The 21398-nt window shown below is 39.1% G+C and overlaps 1 protein-coding gene across 4 annotated transcripts in view; it reads left to right on the plus strand.

Annotated features, from left to right (window-relative positions):
- The first annotated feature begins 277 nt into the window (after positions 1 to 277).
- Ythdf3 (YTH N6-methyladenosine RNA binding protein F3) overlaps positions 278 to 21398 on the plus strand; it is a 33946-nt gene continuing 12825 nt past the window's right edge. Inside the window, exons 1-5 of one of the 4 annotated variants that reach the window (XM_090338877.1) lie at positions 611 to 640; positions 1190 to 1214; positions 5267 to 5405; positions 7910 to 7995; positions 19504 to 21102. In XM_090338877.1, the coding sequence (XP_090195003.1) occupies positions 5348 to 5405; positions 7910 to 7995; positions 19504 to 21102 (1743 nt within the window). In that variant the 5' untranslated portion in view covers positions 611 to 640; positions 1190 to 1214; positions 5267 to 5347. Of the gene's footprint in view, positions 641 to 998; positions 1065 to 1189; positions 1215 to 2643; positions 2712 to 5266; positions 5406 to 7909; positions 7996 to 19503; positions 21103 to 21398 lie in introns of those variants that run through there. The other 3 variants (XM_090338878.1, XM_090338880.1, XM_090338879.1) reach the window with 3 other exon arrangements.

A 21398-nucleotide genomic window follows, 5' to 3' on the forward strand; every position in this document is an offset into this window, starting at 1 on the left:
CAGCCGACGGTCGCTTCCGGCCCCAGTGAGTGAAGGAAACGGGATCTGACCACCCTTCCAAAGCAGCAGGACCGCGCGGGTCCTAATACCAAAAGCAAGCCGGAGCCCCCAAAGAGCGGGAGCGAGCGCTGAGGGACGCCCACCACCGCGCATGCGCCCCTCCGTCCAGAGGCGCGCGCGCTCTCCCCCTCCCTCCCGCCAGCGTCTCCAGTGACGTGGCGACGCGGGGGCGGCGCTAAGATCTGTGGCGCGAGGGAGGGGGAGGAAGAGCGAGGTGAGCGCGGACGTCAGAGTCGAGAGCGGAAGGTCAGGGAGGCTCGGAGCGGAAGTGAGACTCAGGAGTCTGTCCGCCATTGTGGACCCGAGAAGCGGAGAGCAAGAAGGGGGAAGAGGAACGTGCAAGCGGAAAAGACGGGCCCTTTCCGCCGACTCCCGTGCGCGAGGCCCGCTTTTTTTTTTTTTCCCCTTCTCTCTCTCTCTCTCTCAGCGAACGGCTGCAGAGGCGGCAGCGGGAACAATCATTCGCCGAGGGCGGCAGCCGACTGCTGTGAGTGCACGGGGAGAGGCCCAGGCGGCGGCGGCGGCGGCGGCGGCTCCTCTCGGGTTGCGGTGAAGAATGTCAGCCACTAGCGTGGATCAGGTGAGGGAGCCGAGGCCCCAGGCTCGGCGAAGGCCTGGGCTCCGGAGCTCCACCCTCGAGCGGGGCTCCGGCTCCTCCCCGCCGCCGCTGCCGCCGCTGCCGCTGCCTCCGGCCCCATAACGGTGCCCGCCCGGGAGCGCAAGTTGCCGCGGTCCTGGCGCCGGGGCCGGGCCGGGCCGGGCGGAGCCTGCGCTCTGTCCCTGAGCCCGCGGGCAGGGGGCAGGGAGCCGGGGGCCGGCGGGCGGGCAGGCAGGCAGGCAGGCAGGCAGGGCCCCGCCGGAGGTGGGGAAGCCTCGATCCTGGAATGAGTCTCCAGACGGCTGCTCGGGACTAGGACCCCGATGGACTCGCATACGGAATCCGAAGGGCGGTGGGAGGTTTAACGCTGGAGGTGGTTGGAATATTGGAGGCTGCGGAAGATAGGGTGGGTTTTTACCCCTCCTACGCGGATTGTTTAAAATAACTTGTCTTGGGTAATGTCTTCCATTAACAACAGACTTTTTGTTTTTCTTCTTCCTTCTGTTTACCGCACCCTTCGACTTGCTACAGAGACCTAAAGGACAAGGAAATAAAGGTGAGTTTGGACATATATATATATACACACACACATATATGCACATACATATGTACAAGAGGATGTATACATGCATGTATGTATGTATATATGTATGCATATACATGTACGTATAGTACATTTCAGTGTTGCCCTCATGTTACTCTTCAATTATGTCAAGCTTTTTCCCCCCTCCCTCTTTTTCTTAAGGAAAGTAAGATCCAAAAATCATCCCTCACGGATAAGGCACTCAAAAGTTGGGGGGGGTAGTTTCTGGGTTTGTAGTTACTTTTAGGGAAACCAAAATAGTTAGAAGAAACTGCTTTGTCCGTTGTGTTATTTCAATTCAAGGAGGCATTGAAAATGTCATGGGTTTTTGTTTTTGTTTTTTAATTTTTCAGTTTCTTTGTGTTGTACAACTTCTTTCATAAATATTTGCCCATATGTATCCGTTACGTGTGTTCCTAAAGTGGACATTTTATTTGCCATATCTTGTTTGCCTTGTCACGCCTGGAATTCACATAAAGTCCCTTGTTACATTAATGAAGATCATGCTGTAAAATGCGGATTCCTAAGTCAGTTGCAAGGAGGCCACACAGAAGGGAACTCAACAATCCTATAGTCTTGCTAAATAGCTCTGCTTGCAAGGTGTGACTCAATCCTGCATATTACCGAAGACTGGGAAGGAAGCCATTTATGAGATTTTTCTATTAGGATCATATGATTTACTGTTGAGTACAAGTACTAAACCTATGACATTGTAAAAACATAAATGTAGTTTTTGCCTATTAATATGAACAATGTCAGCTGACTGAAACATGACAGTCATGTGACAGTAACTAGAACAAAAACTGCCTTCTTGGGATAGTGCCAATTAAATAACATTACAGTGTATTGTGTATTTATAAAGTTTTGAAACAGAATTTAAATGACCCTAAATAGATAAGATACTTCCTTTTTAAAAAAAAATTTCAAAAACAGTATTACTTAGAAAGTGAGATGTATAATAGCTTTTTAGATATAAGTTTAACATTTTTCTTGTTTTTTTGAAAAAATTCTTCCTAGAGTTTTACTTAAGAATTGGTGAATTTGAAAAGAAACAGGTTCTCTTTACCCAGATTGATTTCCTTTAATTTTGTACCACATTTTATGTAAGAATTTGCACTTGACAGATACTGTAGCATTTCATAATGCAAAAATTTATTGCACTAATTAAAGATGTTTTCTCTCAATACATACCTATAGAAATTTGAGTATTTCAGTTTTAATTTTGGAGTTTTCTGTAGTCTCAGGGGGGTGTATTACTTTAAAAAAATAATTTGTAAAATTTCCAAATGTAAGAGGGGTGATCCAGTAACTATTTTGCTAGTCTGTCCATAGGAAATATTTAGGTTTGGAGATTTGTTAAATGTGTGGTCATTATTCCCTAGCATAAATTATTTTATCCTAGATCTTTGGGGAAGTGGCACTTTGCAAGGCTATTTGAAATGCTAAGTGTCTTGTGTTACCTGCTCTAAGGTAAGTAAACAAATTCTGTAAAGTACTTGTTTGGTAAGGCCAATAGATAGACTATCAAGAGTGTTCTAATTTCTATGAGTTTGATTTATTATAAGATCATTTCATTTACATATTGACCTAGTGATCTATTTGATTTCACAGACAAAAATTCTCTGTAAATTACATTATATCATGGCTGATATTGCAGGTATAAATTAGTTACAAACTCAATTACATATTAGTAAGTATTTTGGCTCTTTATAAAATATAATTTATCAGTATTTTCTCTCATTTTGTTCGTCATTTGATCCAAGGATAAAATGATGGACTTGGATTTCTTTCTCTTCTCTCTCTTTTTTTTTTTTTTTTTTGCCAGCCCTCGGGCTTGAACTCAGAGCTTGAGCACTATGCTTGAGCTTCTTTTGTTCAAGGCTAGTGCTTACTACTTGAGCCACAGCCTCACTTTGGCCTTTTCTGTGTATGTGGTACTGAGGAATCCAACCCAGGCCTTCATGCATACTAGGCAAGCACTCTACCACTAAGCCACACTCCCAGCCTGGATCTGGATTTCTTAGTGTCTTGAATTCTAATACTTCTTGTAGCTGCTGATTTCCAAGAGAACTTGGACACATTATACCTTCTTATCACAGTTTTCTCTCTAGAAAGTAATAACTAGCCATTAATCCTATTGATAAGAGGATTGTTGTAATTACAGTGGTTTATTGTTTTAATAGCCATTGTAGTTGCTAGATTATTCATTTTCTAAGGTGGGGAAAGGGGGAAGAAGCTACTGGTCTGAGAGTATTAGTAATGAGTTGCTTTAATGTATTAATGCTACAAGTGCACAAATATACATATATATTACTGGTATTTGTATGCCTTTGAAGGAAAAAATTGAATTACAAGGCCAAGTCTGGGCTAGCAGTGACTTAATATAAGTAGCTGTGTATAAATGAGCAAAACTCTGCCTTAGCTGACTTGATGTTCAAGCTAGTGAAATTGTTTTGCAGTATTTCTGGTTACTTTTGTCAAAGCATAGCTATTTTCCTGAATTACAACTTTAGTATTCTTAGTTACAGTCTTGAATTCAAAATTTAGCAAGCTTTTGAAGAATGCATGTCCCTGAGAACATGGCGGCACTTAAAGCTTTGAAAGCATTATCATTTTCAGTTGATTTACTGTAATTTCACAGATGACTGTTTTCTGAATTACCTTCAGCTGACACTCTTGTTTAGTGTCTTTGATTTTTCTTATATCCTTATTTCACGTACTGAAGGAATAAAAACTTTTTTTTGGTCAGTCCTGGGGTTTGAACTCAGGACTTGGGCAATGTCTTTGACTTTTATCAAGGCTAGCGCTCTAGCATTTTAACCACAGCACCACTTCTTGCTTTTTCTGTGTATGTGGTACCAAAGAATCAAACCCAGGACTTCATGCATGCTAGGCAAGCATTCTACCACTAGGCCACACTCTGGCCCCAGAATAAAAAGGTGGGTGGCTTCTTCTTGTTCTGGAGTTTGAACTTAGGGGCTTGAGATTGGTGGGCAGATTTATACTACACGAGCCACAACTCTAACCCTTTTTTCCTGGAGGATTTTGGATCCAGTCCTTTTTGCAATAGTGTTTTGTTGTTTGTCTTGGCCAGTCTGGGCTGATTTTTTTTTTTTTTTTCCCCCTGAGGGATGGGGCCATCTTGTGTTGCTCTGGCTGGCCTGAACTTCAATGCTTCCAATTTCCTTCCAAATACCTGAAAGTGTAGATATGAACCAATGTGCCTCATACTTAAAAAGGAATTTTTTTTCCAATTTTTAAGTTTTGTAATCTTTAGTAATCTTTAAAGGGTTTTCATTTCAGCATATCAGTTTAGATACCCATGTCATCATTATTTTCCACATATTCTTAACTTTTCCATCTGCCCAAGTATCCTAGTTCCATTTTCACATAGGAACATTGTGTATTATGACTATATTTGCCTACCACTAAAAGGAGTTTTTCTGAATTGTCTTAAAGAGTCTTTGCTAAGACAAAAGTATTCTTAAAGTATGATTAAAAATTTAACAAATTATACTTATGTGAAATGTCAGAACTCTATTATACTTGGTAAAGATAATACCAGAAGATAGTTTGAAACTTAGGAGTATTTTTAATGACATTATTAGCCAGTAAAAAGTTTGCTTGCTACAATAAAACTGTGCTGTACCTTTAGTTGTAAGCACTGTGAATGCAAGGGTCACATGCTTTCTTAGGTTTCCATGTCTCCTTTCTCTTGTCCCTTAAGTTTATAATAAGCAGTACTGGAAAAGATAATAATCTTTTTCCTCCTTTTTCCTTCCCCTTCTAACTGAAGGACCATGTACTGCATCATTTTGTACAACCGCACTTTACAATTAAGATTTAATGTTTGAGAAAAGTAGTTGAAAATGCCTTATATTTTGGCAGTGTTGTTTTATCTTCTATCTTCTCCCCCAATAATTTCAGAGCTCTTTGCTATCATTTTAGGCTTCATTTTATTATTAATCCTCACAACATTCCTCTAAGGAAATAGAGGGTATATGGTATTGTCGCTGTTTTTATAGGTGGGAAAACATGATGCACACATCTTTCCTAACTTGATGTAGTCAGGACCAGAGCAAAGAATCACCTGGCTTCTAAGGCCCATGTTCTATCTTGATTTGACTCTGTTTCATAGAGCAGAGGAAACAGGCGAAGAATCATGTAAGTCATCTGTTCTTTTTTCCCCTGAAGAATTTTTACGGATGTGGAACTGGATTGGATTTCATTACTACCTTATATTTTCAGTCTCCAGAACATTAGATTGTCATTAAACGATGTTCAGAAAGTTTTCATATGTCAGTTGAGTTTTGTAAAGAAGGGTATTCTGAAACTCAATGACTAGTTAATTAGTATTTTATTTGAAGTCTGTTAAGTAGGTATTTTTTTAATATCAGCCACATGGAGTCGATAAATTTGAGGATTTAATCTATATATTAGCTCTTTTATAAATATATAGTGTTATTACTGAGGAATTTTTTTTTCTAGTAGTAAAAAGTCCATGCATCACTACTTTTGATATAGGAGTAGTAAAACCAGGAGGAAAGAACATGTATATCAGAATGTCTTGGACAGCAGTGATTAGGCCTGGTTTAAAATAGCACTGGATGTATATCTTAAGGCACCATTTTTATTTTTGTTTTTAGTGGGTTAATACATATTTAAATTCTGGAAGACATGTGTAGCTCAACCCTAGCTCTAATGCAGTCCTTTTCAAATATAATTAAGCTACAGTGGAATCAGGATCAAACTGACTTTCCGTTCAGGTGGCTCCTGAGGGATCATGCAGTATCAAAAGGTCTACTTTGAAGTTCACAGAGTATACCACTGCTCATTGCATGGCAAAGCACTAGGGAGGGGTTGCATATATCTTTGCCAGTGTTAACTACTAATTTTAAATGATGTAAGCTGGTGGCAAAATTAGAGATAGTGAAGATGTTACTACCTTACAGAAGAATACACCACTTAAAACCTTTTACCTTGTGTTTTTTCCCCCCTGTGGCATTGTAATATGCAGCATTAAATATTTAAATATTGAAACTTTTTTTAAAAAAGAGATTGACATTCTTCAAAAATTCAAACTTTTCTCATATTTCAGTAGTAATTTACATAATATTACCATATCCAGTGTAGTAATACTTACCTGCTTTTGTTGTATGGCTTCATGTTGAGTCCTATTTGGATCTTATTTTTAGTGTTATACTATCCAAGAGTACTGAATATTGTCATGAAATACTGAGATGACATGAATAACCTCTGTGAACAGGCTGCTCATCAGAGAGTTAAGAGAGGTTAGGTCACTACTGGAAGTCCCCTGTCTTTGTGATGGATTTGGAATTTCAAACAGGAATCTTGTGTTCTGTGCTCTGAGGTATTCTGAGTATTTAGAGTAACTTTGTAGAGCATTTATAGAAGTGACCTCTAAACAAAATGTGACATTCTAGGTTACTTTTGACTTTTTTTCATGTGTCTCTTAAGAGTATCATGGTTATCTTTGCTATGTTCTTACTGTACTTTCATGTGAGTCTTGCTAACTTGTTAGTCCCTTAGCCTTTGTGCATTCTATGCATTCTAAACACATTCTTCCTGCGTGCTTGTACATTTGATTTAGAAGTATGGTCTTTGTTTTGCTTTTAGAGATAATGTCTTACTATTTGGCATAGTTTTGCCTAGTACTCATTGTAGCTCAGGTTGGACTAAACTTGAGCATTCTGAGTCAACTACTTCCCATGTGCTGGGATTACAGGTATGTACAACCATGTTTGCCTAAAGTGACCTTTTTTTTCCTTGATGCTGGTTTTGAGGCTTGAACTTAGGGCCTGGGCACTGTCCTTGAGCTTTTGTGCTCAAGGCTAGTGCTCTACTACTTTGGGCCACAGGACATTTCTGGCTTTTTGATCATTGGAGATAAGAGTCTCAGACTTTCCCTGTCCAGGCTACCTTTGAATTGCAATCCTCAAGTCTCATCCCCCTGAGTATCCAGCAAGGTACTTTTTATTTAGATGTTTCATCTGTCTGTCTATTTATTTATTTATTTATTTGCCAGTCCTGGGCTTGAGCTCAGGGCCTGAGCACTGTCCTTGGACTTTCTCAAGGCTACCACTTGAGCCACGACACTACTTTCACCTTTTTCTATATTATGTGGTATCGAGGAATGGAACCCAGGCCTTTGTGCATGCTAGGCAAACACACTGCCACTAGGCCAAACTCCCGGCCTATTATTTTGGTGTCTTTAAAGAGAATATTAGCTACATTCTTTGAAGACATTTACTATATCAATTATTTCAAGGCCAGACATGGTAGTATACAACTATAATGTTAGAACTTGGATGCTGAGGCAGTAGAAGTCTGGTGTTTATGACACTTTGAATAGCTGTTTTCAACTCAAATACAGTATTAGGGAACTCTTTCCATCATTATTATGTAACTACAATATTGAAATTGGGTATTTTAAATTTTGAAAGGGGGGGCTTGTGTATATAGCTTATGTTGATATAATCATTGAGTTATATATATCACAGAATTTCTTAGTTTTCTGTGGCAGAAACATGTATTTAAATCAGTAGGTACTTCGTGAAATATAAACTCTTCTTTTTGAGTTGACTTGCAAAAAAAAGCTTAGGTTGTACTGTGACAGTTACTACTACTAATGCAAATATGTTTTTTAGTTTCAGTACAAAACGGTTCGATTCATCAAAAAGATGCTGTAAATGACGATGATTTTGAGCCATACTTAAGTAGCCAGACAAATCAGGTAAGTGTCCTAACGGTTTCAGATTTTTAGGGAGTTAAACTTTTAGTATTCACTTATTTTTCCGCTCATTACTTCAACTGATGAGACTATCCATAAAGTGAATTCATTTAGTATGCTTGCATGTGGATAACAGTTGTGGGTTTATAGGCCAGGAGAATTTTCCTTGGAGATTATAGGTAGCTGAAAGTAGGTTATAAAATATAAATAAATGAAGATGAACATTATTTTTATCTTTGTATATTATGTTTAGACTGTTTTGAACATTGAAATAGATTTTTTTTAGATGGCATAATGGGGGAAGAGAAAGGGAAACGGGAAGGGAGAAATTTTTTTGTTGTTGTTAAGGTAGTATATATTCTTATTTTTTCTTTTGCCTATCCTGAGGGTTAAACTCTGGTCCTAAGCACTGTCCCTTAGCTCCTTTTGCTCAAGACTAGCACTCTGCCACTTGAGTCTCACACTTTCCTGCTGGCCTGGCTGGCTTTGAACCACAATTCTTAGATCTCAGCCTCCTGAATAGCTAGGATTATAGGCATGAGCCACTAGTTCCCAACCGTATTTTCTTTACATGAGGTGTTCCAGTTTGATTTTTGCTGAAAATTACTTCAAGTGGGGTTGAAGCATAGCTCAGTGTTACAACAGTTGCATAGCAGGCACAAGGCTGAGTTCAGACTCTGGTGCTGCCAAGAAAAAACAGGAAGATTGAGCGGAAGGGGGCCAGGAGGTGGTAAGAAAGAGTGACAGAGGTGAGTCTGATCAAGGCACATGGGAAACACCCATGTACAATGAGTTGATGCTCATAAAAAATATAGAGGAAAATTACCACACGTTTTGGGCTGAGGTAATTTCCATGTGGTAGACCACCTGCCTAGCAAGCAAGAAGCTGTGAGTATAATCCTCACTATGACCAAAAATAAAAAAATCCCTGCAGATTCAAATACAGGTTGGAATAGTGTTAAAAATACAATTAAGGGTTGAATACTTCCGTTGTGGTGGTGATGGAGAATGGAGATTCATCAAAGTATTAATAGCTGGTAGTTTTTAGGGGTTTTGAGGGAGGGGTGGGAGAGGACTGCTATGGGACCATTACATCTTTGAGGTATACCCCTAGCCCCTAGTTTGCTTTTTGCTTTATTTTATTTTTTCAATCCTGGAGGTTATATTTAGGGCCAGGTTACTGCCCTTGACAAGCTTTTTTTGAGCAAGGCTAGTGCTCTACTGAAGACATAGCTCCATTTCTGGCTTTTTGCTGATGAATTGGAGATCAGAATTCACAGACTTTCCTGCCGGGTTGGCTTCAAACTCTGCTCCTCAGATTTCAGTCTTTTGAGTAGTTTGGAATACAGGTATGAGACATTTGTGTCTGATTGCCTAGTTTCTTGTTTGTCATTCATGGGGCTTGAAGTCTGGGCCTGAGCTCAAAGCCATTGCTTTAACACTTGAACCACAGAACCACTTCAGGTTTTCTGATGATTAATTGGAGATAAGAATCTCATGGACTTTCCTGCTCAGGCTGGCTTTGAACCTCGATCCTTAGGTCTCAGCCCCCTGAGAAATGAGGATTACAGGTGTGAGCTGCCAGTGCCCGGCTTGCCTAGTGGTTCTAAAATTTTGGATATTGTTTTACTTTAAGTATTGGAAAGCAGAATAATAGTATTGAGTAATGATTTGACAATTTAAACATTGGAAAACAGGATAATGGCATTGGGTATCAGTAAATTATGTATTTCCCTATTGCTAAAAGTACATCATTATTATAGATTTTAAAATCTTTTAATATTAACCAATTTCTTTTTAGAGAATGAAATTTGTTGCTTTTGTCTTAGGCAAAAAAATGATTTGTGGAAAGTACATTGTGAAATTTTTTGTCCTAGACTTTTTTATTTTTTCCAGTCCTGGGGCTTGAACTCAGGGCCTGTTCACTGTTTTTGGGCTTTTCCTCAAGGCTAATGCTCTACCACTTGAGCCACGGCACCATTTCTGTTTTTCTGTGTATGTATTACTGAGGAATCGAACCCAGGGCTTTGTGCATGGTAGGCAAGCACGTTACCAGGCTCCAGGCCCTTTGTCCTAGATTTTTTTAAGGTAGTGAATATTATATTTACAGAGCTTAGCATAGTTAGAGAAAATTTGAACAAAAAGTAGTTTTCAGTGTTTGGATTGTATTATTGCTTTCTGTCTTACAGAAAGCTGTGGTTATGCTCACTTGATCTACCTTTTGGACATTTGTTCAACCACATATTTCTTTCTGCTGTATTATATTCCTAGCATATATTAGAGAGGACTACATAATCCAAAAAATATTAACACTGGTGGCAGAATGTGGAACATTGTAGTCTTGAAGGAATGAAAACGAGTTCTTATTTATGTGCTAAGAGTTATGGAAGATTGCTTCTAAAAAGGTGGGGAAAGATCATTCATTGTAAATGTGGGAATATATATGTGTGTATGTATAAATTTTAAATATTTAGACTCATATAGTAATCTTGGTTAAAGTCTCTTACGTCATTGTTAGCTAATTTTTTTTTTTGAGGTATTCTGATGTTAAGGTATAGTACCTTTTCCTCTTAAAGAATTTTTATGATCATATAAACTTAAGAAATGTATTGAACTAAATAGTTGAGTCTTTTTTAACTGCTTGGCTTCATACTTTATATAAGGAGATACATTTAACATGAATTTGAGTGCTAGTATTCTAAAGGACGATATAATATAAAATTTCTTTTGACTTGTTCAGACTCTTAAGAAATTGTACATGGGCTATAAAAGACATTTGGGAATTACTACCTGAAAGAACTGTCTTATTTTATTTGGTAACAGATTGTTTACATTTCTTCATTATTTGTCACAAGGACTTAAAATGGTTTTTGTCACAAGAAAAGTTTTTGTCAGAAGAGTTTTTGTTATTCTGCACAGGCGTTTCAGGAACTGCCTAGGGGAGACCACAGGAAGGATTCCTTGATTCCATGGGTATGGTAACCCTACGCTTTTTATCTGTGTTTACGTAATACAATTCTTCATCAGATGTGACTTTTCTGTGAAAGAGTTTTTAAAACATGCTAGGAATAATATTTATCTTTGTTTTTTTGTGGTATTAGGGTTGGGACTTTAGGTGTCTTGTACCTGCTAGGCAGGCATTCTCACTTGACTCAGCCTTTTTTTTTTTTTTTTTTTTGGTTTAGTTGTTTTTCAGGTAGCATCTTTCTTTTTGCCTAGTGTTTCCTCAGACTGAACCTCTTGAGATGAGGTTTTGAAAACCTTTTGCTCCTGCTTGCTTTAACCTATAGTCTTCCCATTCCAGAGTAGCTGTGATTACAGATGTGAGCCTCTGCACCCATTATTAGAGCTGTTAATGTGTATTGAGAATTGAAATCAGGGCTTGTACATTGCTGAGCAATTAGTAACACTAAGCTACAGCCCCAGAAAATTGTTTTAAAGATTGTAAAATCCATTACTTTATGAATGAAATCAAATTATGTTTTTATTCATTGTTTTTATTAATGTGGGGTAAATATAAAAGCTTTGTTGTAATATGTACAATTGGAAAAATACATAGTTTTTATTGTAATTGACTTTAAAGAAAGCATTAAGTTTTATTGCAATAGGCCACGTTTTGCCTTCGGGTTTTTAGAAAGTTGTCCTTTCATGGTACCAAAATGTTCAGGAAATCTCATGTTTACAGAGTGGTACAGAATATTGAAAACTGGCTTTGTTATAGAGAAATACTGAAAATTATCAGAAACTTTGGTGACATTATATAAAAACTTTTTTTTTTTTTTTTTTTACCAGTCCTGGGCCTGGAACTCTGGGCCTGAGCACTGTCCTTGGGCTTTCTCAAGGATAACGCTCTATCACTGGAGCCACAGCACCATTTTCTGCTTTTTTCTATGTATGTGGTACTAAGTAATCCATTGCTACCTAGATAAAATATAGAAATAAAAAATGTAACTTTCCCCTTAGAGTTTGGTCTAATAGTAGAGTGCTTGCTTAGCATGCACGAAGACCCAGGTTTGATTCCTTGGTACCACATATATAGAAAAGCTACAAGTGGTGCTGTGGCTCCAGTGGTAGAGCACTAGCCTTGAGGAAAACCCAAGAACAGTGCTCAGGCTCTTAGTTTAAGCCCTAGGTCTGGCAAAGAAGAAAATAAAAAATGTAACTTTCTGAAGAATATTAATAGCAAAGTTTTATATAGCAAGTATTTTAAGTTACCTTATATCTCACATGGTTATTGTTGTATGTTTAAAGGTATGTAAGTATTTAATATGTTTTTTAATGCACTAGATGTAACTGAAGTAATTTTTTCTTTCTTTCTTTTTGGTCAGTCCTAGGGCTTGAACTCAGGGCTTAGGCATGGTCTCGAGCTTCTTTTTGCTTCAGGCTGACACTTTACCACTTGAGTCACAGTGCCACTTCTGACTTTTTTGTTTATGCGGTACTGAGGAATGGAACCCAGGGCTTCATGCATGCTAGGCAAGCACTCTGCCACCAAGCCACATTCCCAGCCCTGAAGTAATTGTTTAATAAAGCAGATTCTGTGAGATATACATTGTTTTTTATATTAAATCTTCATCTGATTGTAAATAATCAACAAAAATAAGTCTTTTGGTAGAAAAGGTATTTAATATCTGGCCATTGATTTAAGTTACTTTATATACTTAGATTTAATTCTTATCAAAGCTACATGTGTGTTAAAGTAAGTTCATGGACTTTCTGATTTTATATACCATATTCTGTGTATTGATTGAGCTGAGGGCATTCAGCATGGTAATCAGACATTCTACGTGGTTACATCCCAGACCCTATAGTTTTCAACTGCTGAGGTGTTTTGTGAGATTGCTTTTTTGTTTTTATAATTTTATTTACTTATTTACTCATTATTTTTGTCAGTCCTCAAGCTTGAACTATGGGCCTGGGCACTGTTCTTGAGCTCTTTTACTCAGGGCTGGAGTTCTACCACTTTGAGCCACTGTGCCACTTCTGGTTTTCTGGTGGTTAACTGGAGATAAGAGTCTAATCCTGGCTTGCCCCTTGGTGGCTCACACCTGTAATCCTAGCTACTCAGAAGGCTGAGATCTGAGGATCAAGGCTCAAAAGCTAACCCCGGGCACAACAAAAGGACCTGAAACTCTTATCTTTAATTAACCTCTGGAAAATGGGAAGTAGGGCTTGGCTCAAGAGTAGGGCAGTAGCCTTGAGCTGAAGAGCTCAGGGACAGGGCCCAGGCGGAGTTCAAGCCCCATGAACCACACAAAAAATAAAAAAAAAAATAAAAAAAAATCTCGTTCTGCCTGGGGTGGATCCTGGCTGTGATCCTCAGATCTTAACCTCTCTTATAGCTAGGCTTACTGACCTGAGCCACCAGCACCCAGCCTGTTTTTGAAATTTTAAATATCAATCAGGTTTTAGATTTTTTCTTTATAGCTTTTCAGAAGGATTTTTAAGAAAAACTCATGGCCTTAGTGGTAGAGTACTTGCCTAGCATGCCTGAAGCTCTGGATTCAATTCCTTAATACCACATAAATGGAAAAAGCTGGAAGTGATGCTGTGGCTCAAGTGATGGAGTGTTAACTTTGAGTAAAAGTTGCTTAGGGATAGTGTCCAGGCCCTGAGTTCAAGCCCCAGGACTAGCAAAAAAAAAAAAAAAAAAAAAGAAGAAGATACCAGCTAAACTGTGATAACATACAAGTTTGGAGAATATAAAGATATTGGTGAAGTTACCTTAGCTATGTTTATTGGAGAATTACGGAGAATTCAGAAAATAGTATTTTAGCTTTCTGTTCTGCCATTCCTTTTTGTGTGTGTGTGCACTATTCCTTTTTTGTGTGTGTATGACTTGATCTTGAGCTCAGGGCCTGGGTACTGTCCTTTAGGGTTTTTGCTCACGGCTAGTGCTCTACCACTTGAGCCATAGCACCATTTCGGGCTTTTTCTATGTTTGTGGTACTAAGGAATCAAACCTCTGTCCTGGTCTTGGTGCATGCTAGGCAAGCACTCTACCACTAGGCCAAACTCCCAACCAACATTTCCTTTTTTATCTTTGTCTTTGTATGTGCTCTATACACAGCACCACTTCCGGCTTTTTACTATGTATGTGGTACCAAGGACTCGAACCTGGATCTTCGTGCATGCTATGTAAGCACTCTACCACTAGAACAAACTCCCGGCCTCTCCTTGGGCTTTTTTTTCCCTCAAGTCTAGAACTCTACCACTTGAGCCACAGCACCACTTCTGCCTTATTTACAACCCCCTCCCCTCCCATGTATGTGATACCAAGGAATTGAACCCAGGTCTTTATACATGCTCAGCAAGCACTCTTACCACTAGGCAAAACTCCCAGCTCTCAAACTATTATTTGAGTTATATTAAAATGCCCTATGGTTAGACTATGATCATGGGATTTTTTTCTGTTCATATTTTCTTTAAAAGAAATTGATCTGTCTGGGGATGGGAGTGTGGCATAGTGGTAAAGTGCTCTGTTTGATTCCTTGGTACTAGATACACAGAAAAGGCCGGATGTAGCACTGTGGCTAAAGTGGCAGAGCATTAGCCTTGAGCAAAAAGTGCCCAAGGACAGTGCCCGTGCCCCACGTTCAAGCCCCAGCACTGGTCAAAAAAGAAAAAAGAAATTGATCTGCACTTACAAGGCTAGTGAACCATTCTTGTACATAAACAAACTCATACCACTTCATAATTGTGTAAATGGCCTTATTGTTTCATCAACAAAAATTTAAATGATCTGATAAAATCACTGTTACAATGGAAAGAATTAAACTTACATCCTGGAGACTATCAAATCCTTCTGTTACTTACGTTTGTAAGGGATGAGATTATACCATATACATTGTGAAAATAATTTGAAGCAAGTTACTTATATAAATACGCCTAGTTTTTTGATGTACTTAGACTGTATTTCCCATTTCTTTTCTTTTTCCTTTTTCCTTTTGATTGGTTACGGGGCTTGAACTCAGTGGGTGCTGTTGTTGAACTCTTTTGCTTGAGGCTGGTGCTCTGCCACTTTGAATCACAGCTCTACTTCTGGTTTTCTGGACAGAAGGGTCTCATAGACTTTCCTGCCTTGGCTGGCTTTGAACTGTGTTTCTCAGATCTCCGTCTACTGAGTAGCCAGGTGTGAGCCGTCAGACCCAACTATATTATGCATTTCTTTTTTTTAATATATTTTTTATTGTAATTAATAAAAGGGTTACATGATATTTGCCAGATAAATGGTGCCTTAATTCCCACACATTGATACCCTTTCACATGTCATGGTCCCCATTTCCCTTCCCCCTCCCCCGCCCCTTATTATGCATTTCTTAAAAGCAGATCATTAAAAAAGTTTTCAAATGGGAAGGAAGAATTTTGATGTGAACGCAGTATACCTACTTTACCTACTTTAGTTCTGCCATTAATAATTGTCATGGGACTGGGAATGTGGCTTATTGGTAAAGTGCTTGCCTAGCATTCATGATTCGATTTTTCAGTACCACATAAACAGACAAGGCCAGAAGTAGCACTGTGGCTTATGTGGCAGAGTACTAGCCTTTAGCAAAAGAAGCTTAGGAATAGTACCTAGACACTGAATTCAAGCCCTAGAACCTGAAAAGGCAACATCAAAAAAGATGTTTTATCACATACTTTTCCATCCTTTTCTGTAATAGTGTTTTTCTTTTCTGTATTGATTATATGTGTATGGGACGGGGTGCTTGCTCATGCTAGTGCTGTACTGGAGCTTGAACTCAAGGCCTGCATGCTGTGCCTTAGCTTTTTCAGTTAATTCTGGTATTCTACCAATTGAGCCACAGCTCTATTTCTGGCTTTTTGCTGGTTAATAGGATAAGACTTTTCTGCCTGGGCTAGCTTAAAACCTTGATACTCAGATCTCAGTCTCCTGAGTCACGAACGTTAGGTGTGAAACACTGGTGCCCCTTTCTTTCTCTTTTCTTTTTTTTCCCTTTTTGTCAGTCATGGGGCTTGAACTCAGGGCCTGGGCGCTGTCCCCCTATTTTTTTTAAATGCATTTCAAAATTAATTTTAGACTTGGTATACTTGCCCCTAAATAGTTGAACATGCATGTCGAACATGCTCCCTCTAGGCTTCTTTTTGTAGATGTCTTTAAATACATTTTTTTTGCACTGGTGGTACTATTGTAGTGGTTTACTTCATATGAATATTGTAAGTGTCCTTTGTATTTCCAGTAATTGAAATCCAGTAGAGATCACGAATATGGCTGGGAGTTTGGCCTATTGGTAGAGTGCTCACTTAGCATGCATGAAAACCTGGGTTTGATTCCTGGTACCACATACGAAGAAAAAGCTGGAAATGGTTATGTGGCTCAAGTGCTAGCTTTGAGAAAACCCAAGGACAGTGCTCAGGCCCTGAGTTCAAGCTCCAGGACTGGCAGAAAAAAAAGAAATCTCTGGAATATGTACAACTTGTTAAATTGTAACATTAATTTACAGGTTTGAAAAATATTTGCAGTAAAATTATTTAATATGAAATGTATTTGAAACGTGATTTTTTTTTCCTTTTGATATTAACAAGTAGCAGATTTAGATTTTTTTGTGTGTGAAAAAAGCGTTTTTTTGCCAGATTCGTTGGTTTAAATGTCGTTTATGAGCCTGGTTCTGGTATCTTCTCACACCTTAGCCCTAGCTACTCAGAAAGCTGACATCTGAGGATCATGGTTCAAAGCCAGCCCAAGCATACACATCTGACTGACTCTTATCTCCCATTAACCAGTGAAAGCCAGACATAGAGGTATGTCTCAAGTGGTGTAGAGAGCCAGCCAACCTTAAGTGAGAGAGCTAAGTAGATACAATAAGGCTTGAGTTCACTAAGGCGGTGTTTAAGACTTAGAGAGTAAGGGAGGGTGAGAGGAAAAGAAGGGAGAAAGGAAAGGAAGAGAGATTGGTAGGAAGAGAGAAAGTACAACCTGGGTCCTGAAGTTACTTTAATTTTAGAGGATATGATCATTTAAAAAATACAGTAGGGCTGGGTTTGGCCTAGTGGTAGAGTGCTTGCTTAGGATGCATGAAGACCTAGGTTCGATTCCTCAGTACCATATACATAGAAAAAAGCTGGAAGAGGTGCTGTGGCTCAAGTGGTAGAGCTCTATCCTCGAGGAAAGCCCAGGGACAGTGTTAAAGATACATTAGTTTTCTCAAATAGAGTAGACTTACAAAATGTAGAATGTGTTCTAAGTATTAATGATGTTGTGTTACATTTATGTTGATGTACAGTTTTTGAGCTCAGTGCTGTACTGCTGTACCACTGAACAGCATCCTCTTTTGGATATATACAAAGCAGCTGCAGAAGAATTCCAAATTGAGTTAAGAATTTTTATTTCTAGGAACTTTATATATTTGTTAAGCAATTACCTTAATGATATTGGCCCTTGTTGGGGCTACTGGTTGTTTTGTTATTAGTAGTAGTAGTAATTACTGTACATCCCTGGGATGTTACCTCCAGGTCTGGCTGCCTTCCCTGAGCTTTTGTTCGAGGCTAGTACTCTACCACATCAGCCATAGCACCATTTCCAATTTTTCTTTGCTTTCTTTCTTTCTCTCTCTCTCTCTCTCTCTTTTTTTTTGGATGGGTCTTGGGGTTTGAACTCTGGGTCTGGGTGTTGTCCCTGAGCTCTTTAGCTCAAGGTTACTGCCCTACCCTTGAACCACAATGCTACTTCCGGTTTATCTTTCATTCTTTAGTGGCTGGCAGGCTTTGAACCGTGATCTCCTCAGATCTCAGCCTCCTGAGTAGCTAGGATTACAGGTATGAGTCACCTGCCCAGCCATTTCTGATTTTTCTGTGATTAATTAGAGATTAGAGTTTCATGGACTTTACCACTGGGTTGGCTTAGAGTCATGCATAATCCTTAGATTCCAGTCATCTGAGTAGATAGGATTATAGGTATGACAGTCTGGTGACCATACTCAGGGCCCTGAGCACTGTCCTTGGGCTTTCTCAAGGCTAATATTCTGTCACTTGAGCCACAGCACCACTTGTGGCTTATTTTTTTCTATGTATGTGGTACCAAGGAATTGAACCCGGGTCTTCATGCATGCTAGGCAAGCACTCTACCATTAGGCCAAACTTCCAGCCCCTCTATAAATTCTTAAAATCTGTCCCTGGCTTAAAGGTCATCCCTGAAACAAATACTGACAAAATTTGTCAGATTTTGTTTTTTTTTACATAGTGAACCATTTGTAAGAACTAGCCTTACAATATTTTATATTTTTACATTGGCTTGTAGCAAATTTGAGTGAGCTTTCAATTGTAGAAGTAATGGTATTGGTGTCTTGACTTGTGGCATATTACTAAATACATAATTAGCATTCAAAGTGAAGTTGAGTCCCAGTAATTCTGGAAAAAATTTAAATGAAGTTATCATTCCTGAATTTATGAACTTGTGATAAGTCCGTTTTCAGTCTTACTGCATAAAGTTTGGGAAGTAGAGAACATTGTAAAAATTCATCTTATCCTGAAGAAGCCAAGATAGGGGACCGGGAGTTTGGCCTAGTGGTAGAGTGCTTGCCTAGCATGCACAAATACTTAGGTTCAATTCCTTGGTACCACATGCATAGAAAAAGCTGGGAGGTGTACTGTGGCTCAAGTAGAGCACTAAGCTGTAGAAAGCCCAAGGACAGTGCTCAGGCCCTGAACTCAAGCTCAGGGCTGGCAAAAACAAACAACAACAACAACAAAAACCCCTAAAACAAAAAAGAAGCCAAGATAAGGATTTTTGTTTTACTTTTCAAAGTAAAGGCAGTAAAACAAAAATCTTGCATCATGCTATAGGCATAATCTTGAATCTTTTTTCTCAAAATTTGTAGCTCTTCATTTTGCTTTTTTCTAGAACATAATTTTTATAGAAACTGGTATTTAGTTTACTGTAACAATATGAGATAACCAAGGGACAGCAAAAGAGATGAGAGATAACATAGTACATTAAGGACAACAATCGTTCATTATGGCTTTTGTTTCTATATCATAGAGGTGGTATTTAGTTTCCTTACTTGACATAGTTCTCAGCTTTAGGTTTTAAATGTATTATTTTAATATATCATGTACTTAAAGCATACTTACTATACCGGGTACCTGTGAAGTGTATGATTATACTTCTTGTAGAAATTTCAGTATTTTAAAATTGTGACAGTGAATTTTCCCCTTCGAACAAAATAATCCCTTTAAGTTCATAGCAGTTTTTTAAAAAATACATTCATTTACAAGTGTTTGTGCTAGTTTATGCCTATAATCCCAGCACTTGGAGGCTTAAGGCAGGAGGATCATGAGTTCAAGGTGAGCCTGAGCTAAATATCAAGACTGTCTCCAAACAACATCAACAACAAAATACTAGTCTACAAACCTTTTTGCAGTTATGATTGTATTTAGATTTTTATATAGTCATAAATACATTTCTTTTTCATTTATTTAAACTTTGATTTGAATCTTGTTTTTTTCTCTCCTTAGTTTATTTCCTACTAATTGTGTTGTTCTGTTTTTCAGAGTAACAGCTATCCACCAATGTCCGATCCATACATGCCTAGTTACTATGCTCCATCCATTGGATTTCCATATTCATTGGGAGAAGCGGCATGGTCCACGGCTGGAGATCAGCCTATGCCATATCTGACAACATATGGACAGATGAGTAATGGAGAGCATCACTATATACCAGATGGTGTTTTTAGTCAACCTGGGGCATTAGGAAATACCCCTCCATTTCTTGGTCAACATGGATTTAACTTTTTTCCTGGTAATGCTGATTTCTCTACATGGGGGACAAGTGGATCTCAGGGACAATCAACACAAAGTTCTGCTTATAGTAGCAGTTATGGCTATCCACCTAGTTCTCTTGGGAGAGCTATTACTGATGGACAGGCTGGATTTGGCAATGATACTTTGAGTAAGGTGCCTGGCATTAGCAGTATTGAGCAAGGCATGACTGGACTGAAAATTGGTGGTGACCTGACAGCTGCAGTGACTAAAACTGTAGGAACAGCCTTGAGCAGCACTGGTATGACTAGCATTGCAACCAATAGTGTCCCCCCAGTTAGCAGTGCAGCACCTAAACCCACCTCCTGGGCTGCCATTGCCAGAAAGCCTGCCAAACCGCAACCGAAACTTAAACCCAAGGGCAATGTGGGAATTGGGGGTCCTGCTGTGCCACCACCTCCTATAAAACACAACATGAATATTGGAACTTGGGATGAAAAGGGGTCAGTGGTCAAGGCTCCACCAACCCAACCAGTTCTGCCTCCTCAAACTATAATCCAGCAGCCTCAGCCATTAATTCAACCACCACCATTGGTGCAAAGCCAACTGCCTCCACAGCAGCCTCAGCCACCACAACCACAGCAGCAACAAGGACCTCAGCCACAGGCCCAGCCTCACCAAGTGCAGCCTCAACAGCAGCCGCTGCAGAATCGCTGGGTAGCTCCTCGGAACAGAGGGGCTGGCTTCAACCAGAACAATGGAGCAGGCAATGAAAACTTTGGTTTAGGTGTAGTTCCTGTCAGTGCTTCACCTTCTAGCTTAGAGGTGCATCCAGTGCTGGAAAAGCTAAAGGCCATAAACAACTATAATCCCAAAGACTTTGATTGGAACCTGAAGAATGGACGTGTGTTTATAATTAAAAGCTACTCTGAGGATGACATACATCGTTCCATTAAGTACTCTATCTGGTGTAGTACTGAGCATGGTAATAAGCGTTTGGATGCAGCTTACCGATCCCTGAATGGTAAAGGCCCACTCTATTTACTCTTCAGTGTGAATGGCAGTGGACATTTTTGTGGAGTGGCTGAAATGAAGTCTGTTGTGGACTATAATGCTTATGCTGGTGTCTGGTCTCAGGATAAGTGGAAGGGCAAATTTGAAGTTAAATGGATCTTTGTCAAAGATGTTCCTAATAACCAGTTAAGGCATATTCGCTTAGAAAACAATGACAACAAACCAGTAACCAATTCAAGGGACACTCAAGAAGTACCCCTAGAAAAAGCAAAGCAAGTGCTTAAAATAATTGCTACTTTCAAGCATACCACCTCAATCTTTGATGACTTTGCACATTATGAGAAGCGTCAAGAAGAGGAGGAAGCCATGCGTAGGGTAAGAAAATAGCAATTTTGTGTGGGTGAGGTCTTCACTTGGAAGGCAATACATTGAGGATATACTTTAATGCCTCTTCATTTTTCATAATGAATTAAAGAATTTAACCAGTTATATTACAAATAAACAACCCTAAAGTCCTGTTTGAGGTCTTTTACCTTGATTTTTGCTTGTTCTTGTTCTTCAAGTGGTATTGGTCATTGAGTCTTAATGATTGGTCAAAGCTAATTGAGTTGTACTTTAACTTTTATGAACTAGCTAGAGATTGTAATCACTAACCTTTTTTTCCCACTGTG

Source organism: Megascapheus bottae, chromosome 9 (assembly GCF_031878675.1).
Source record: "Megascapheus bottae isolate mThoBot1 chromosome 9, mThoBot2.hap1, whole genome shotgun sequence".
NCBI classification, from domain to species: Eukaryota; Metazoa; Chordata; class Mammalia; order Rodentia; family Geomyidae; genus Megascapheus; species Megascapheus bottae.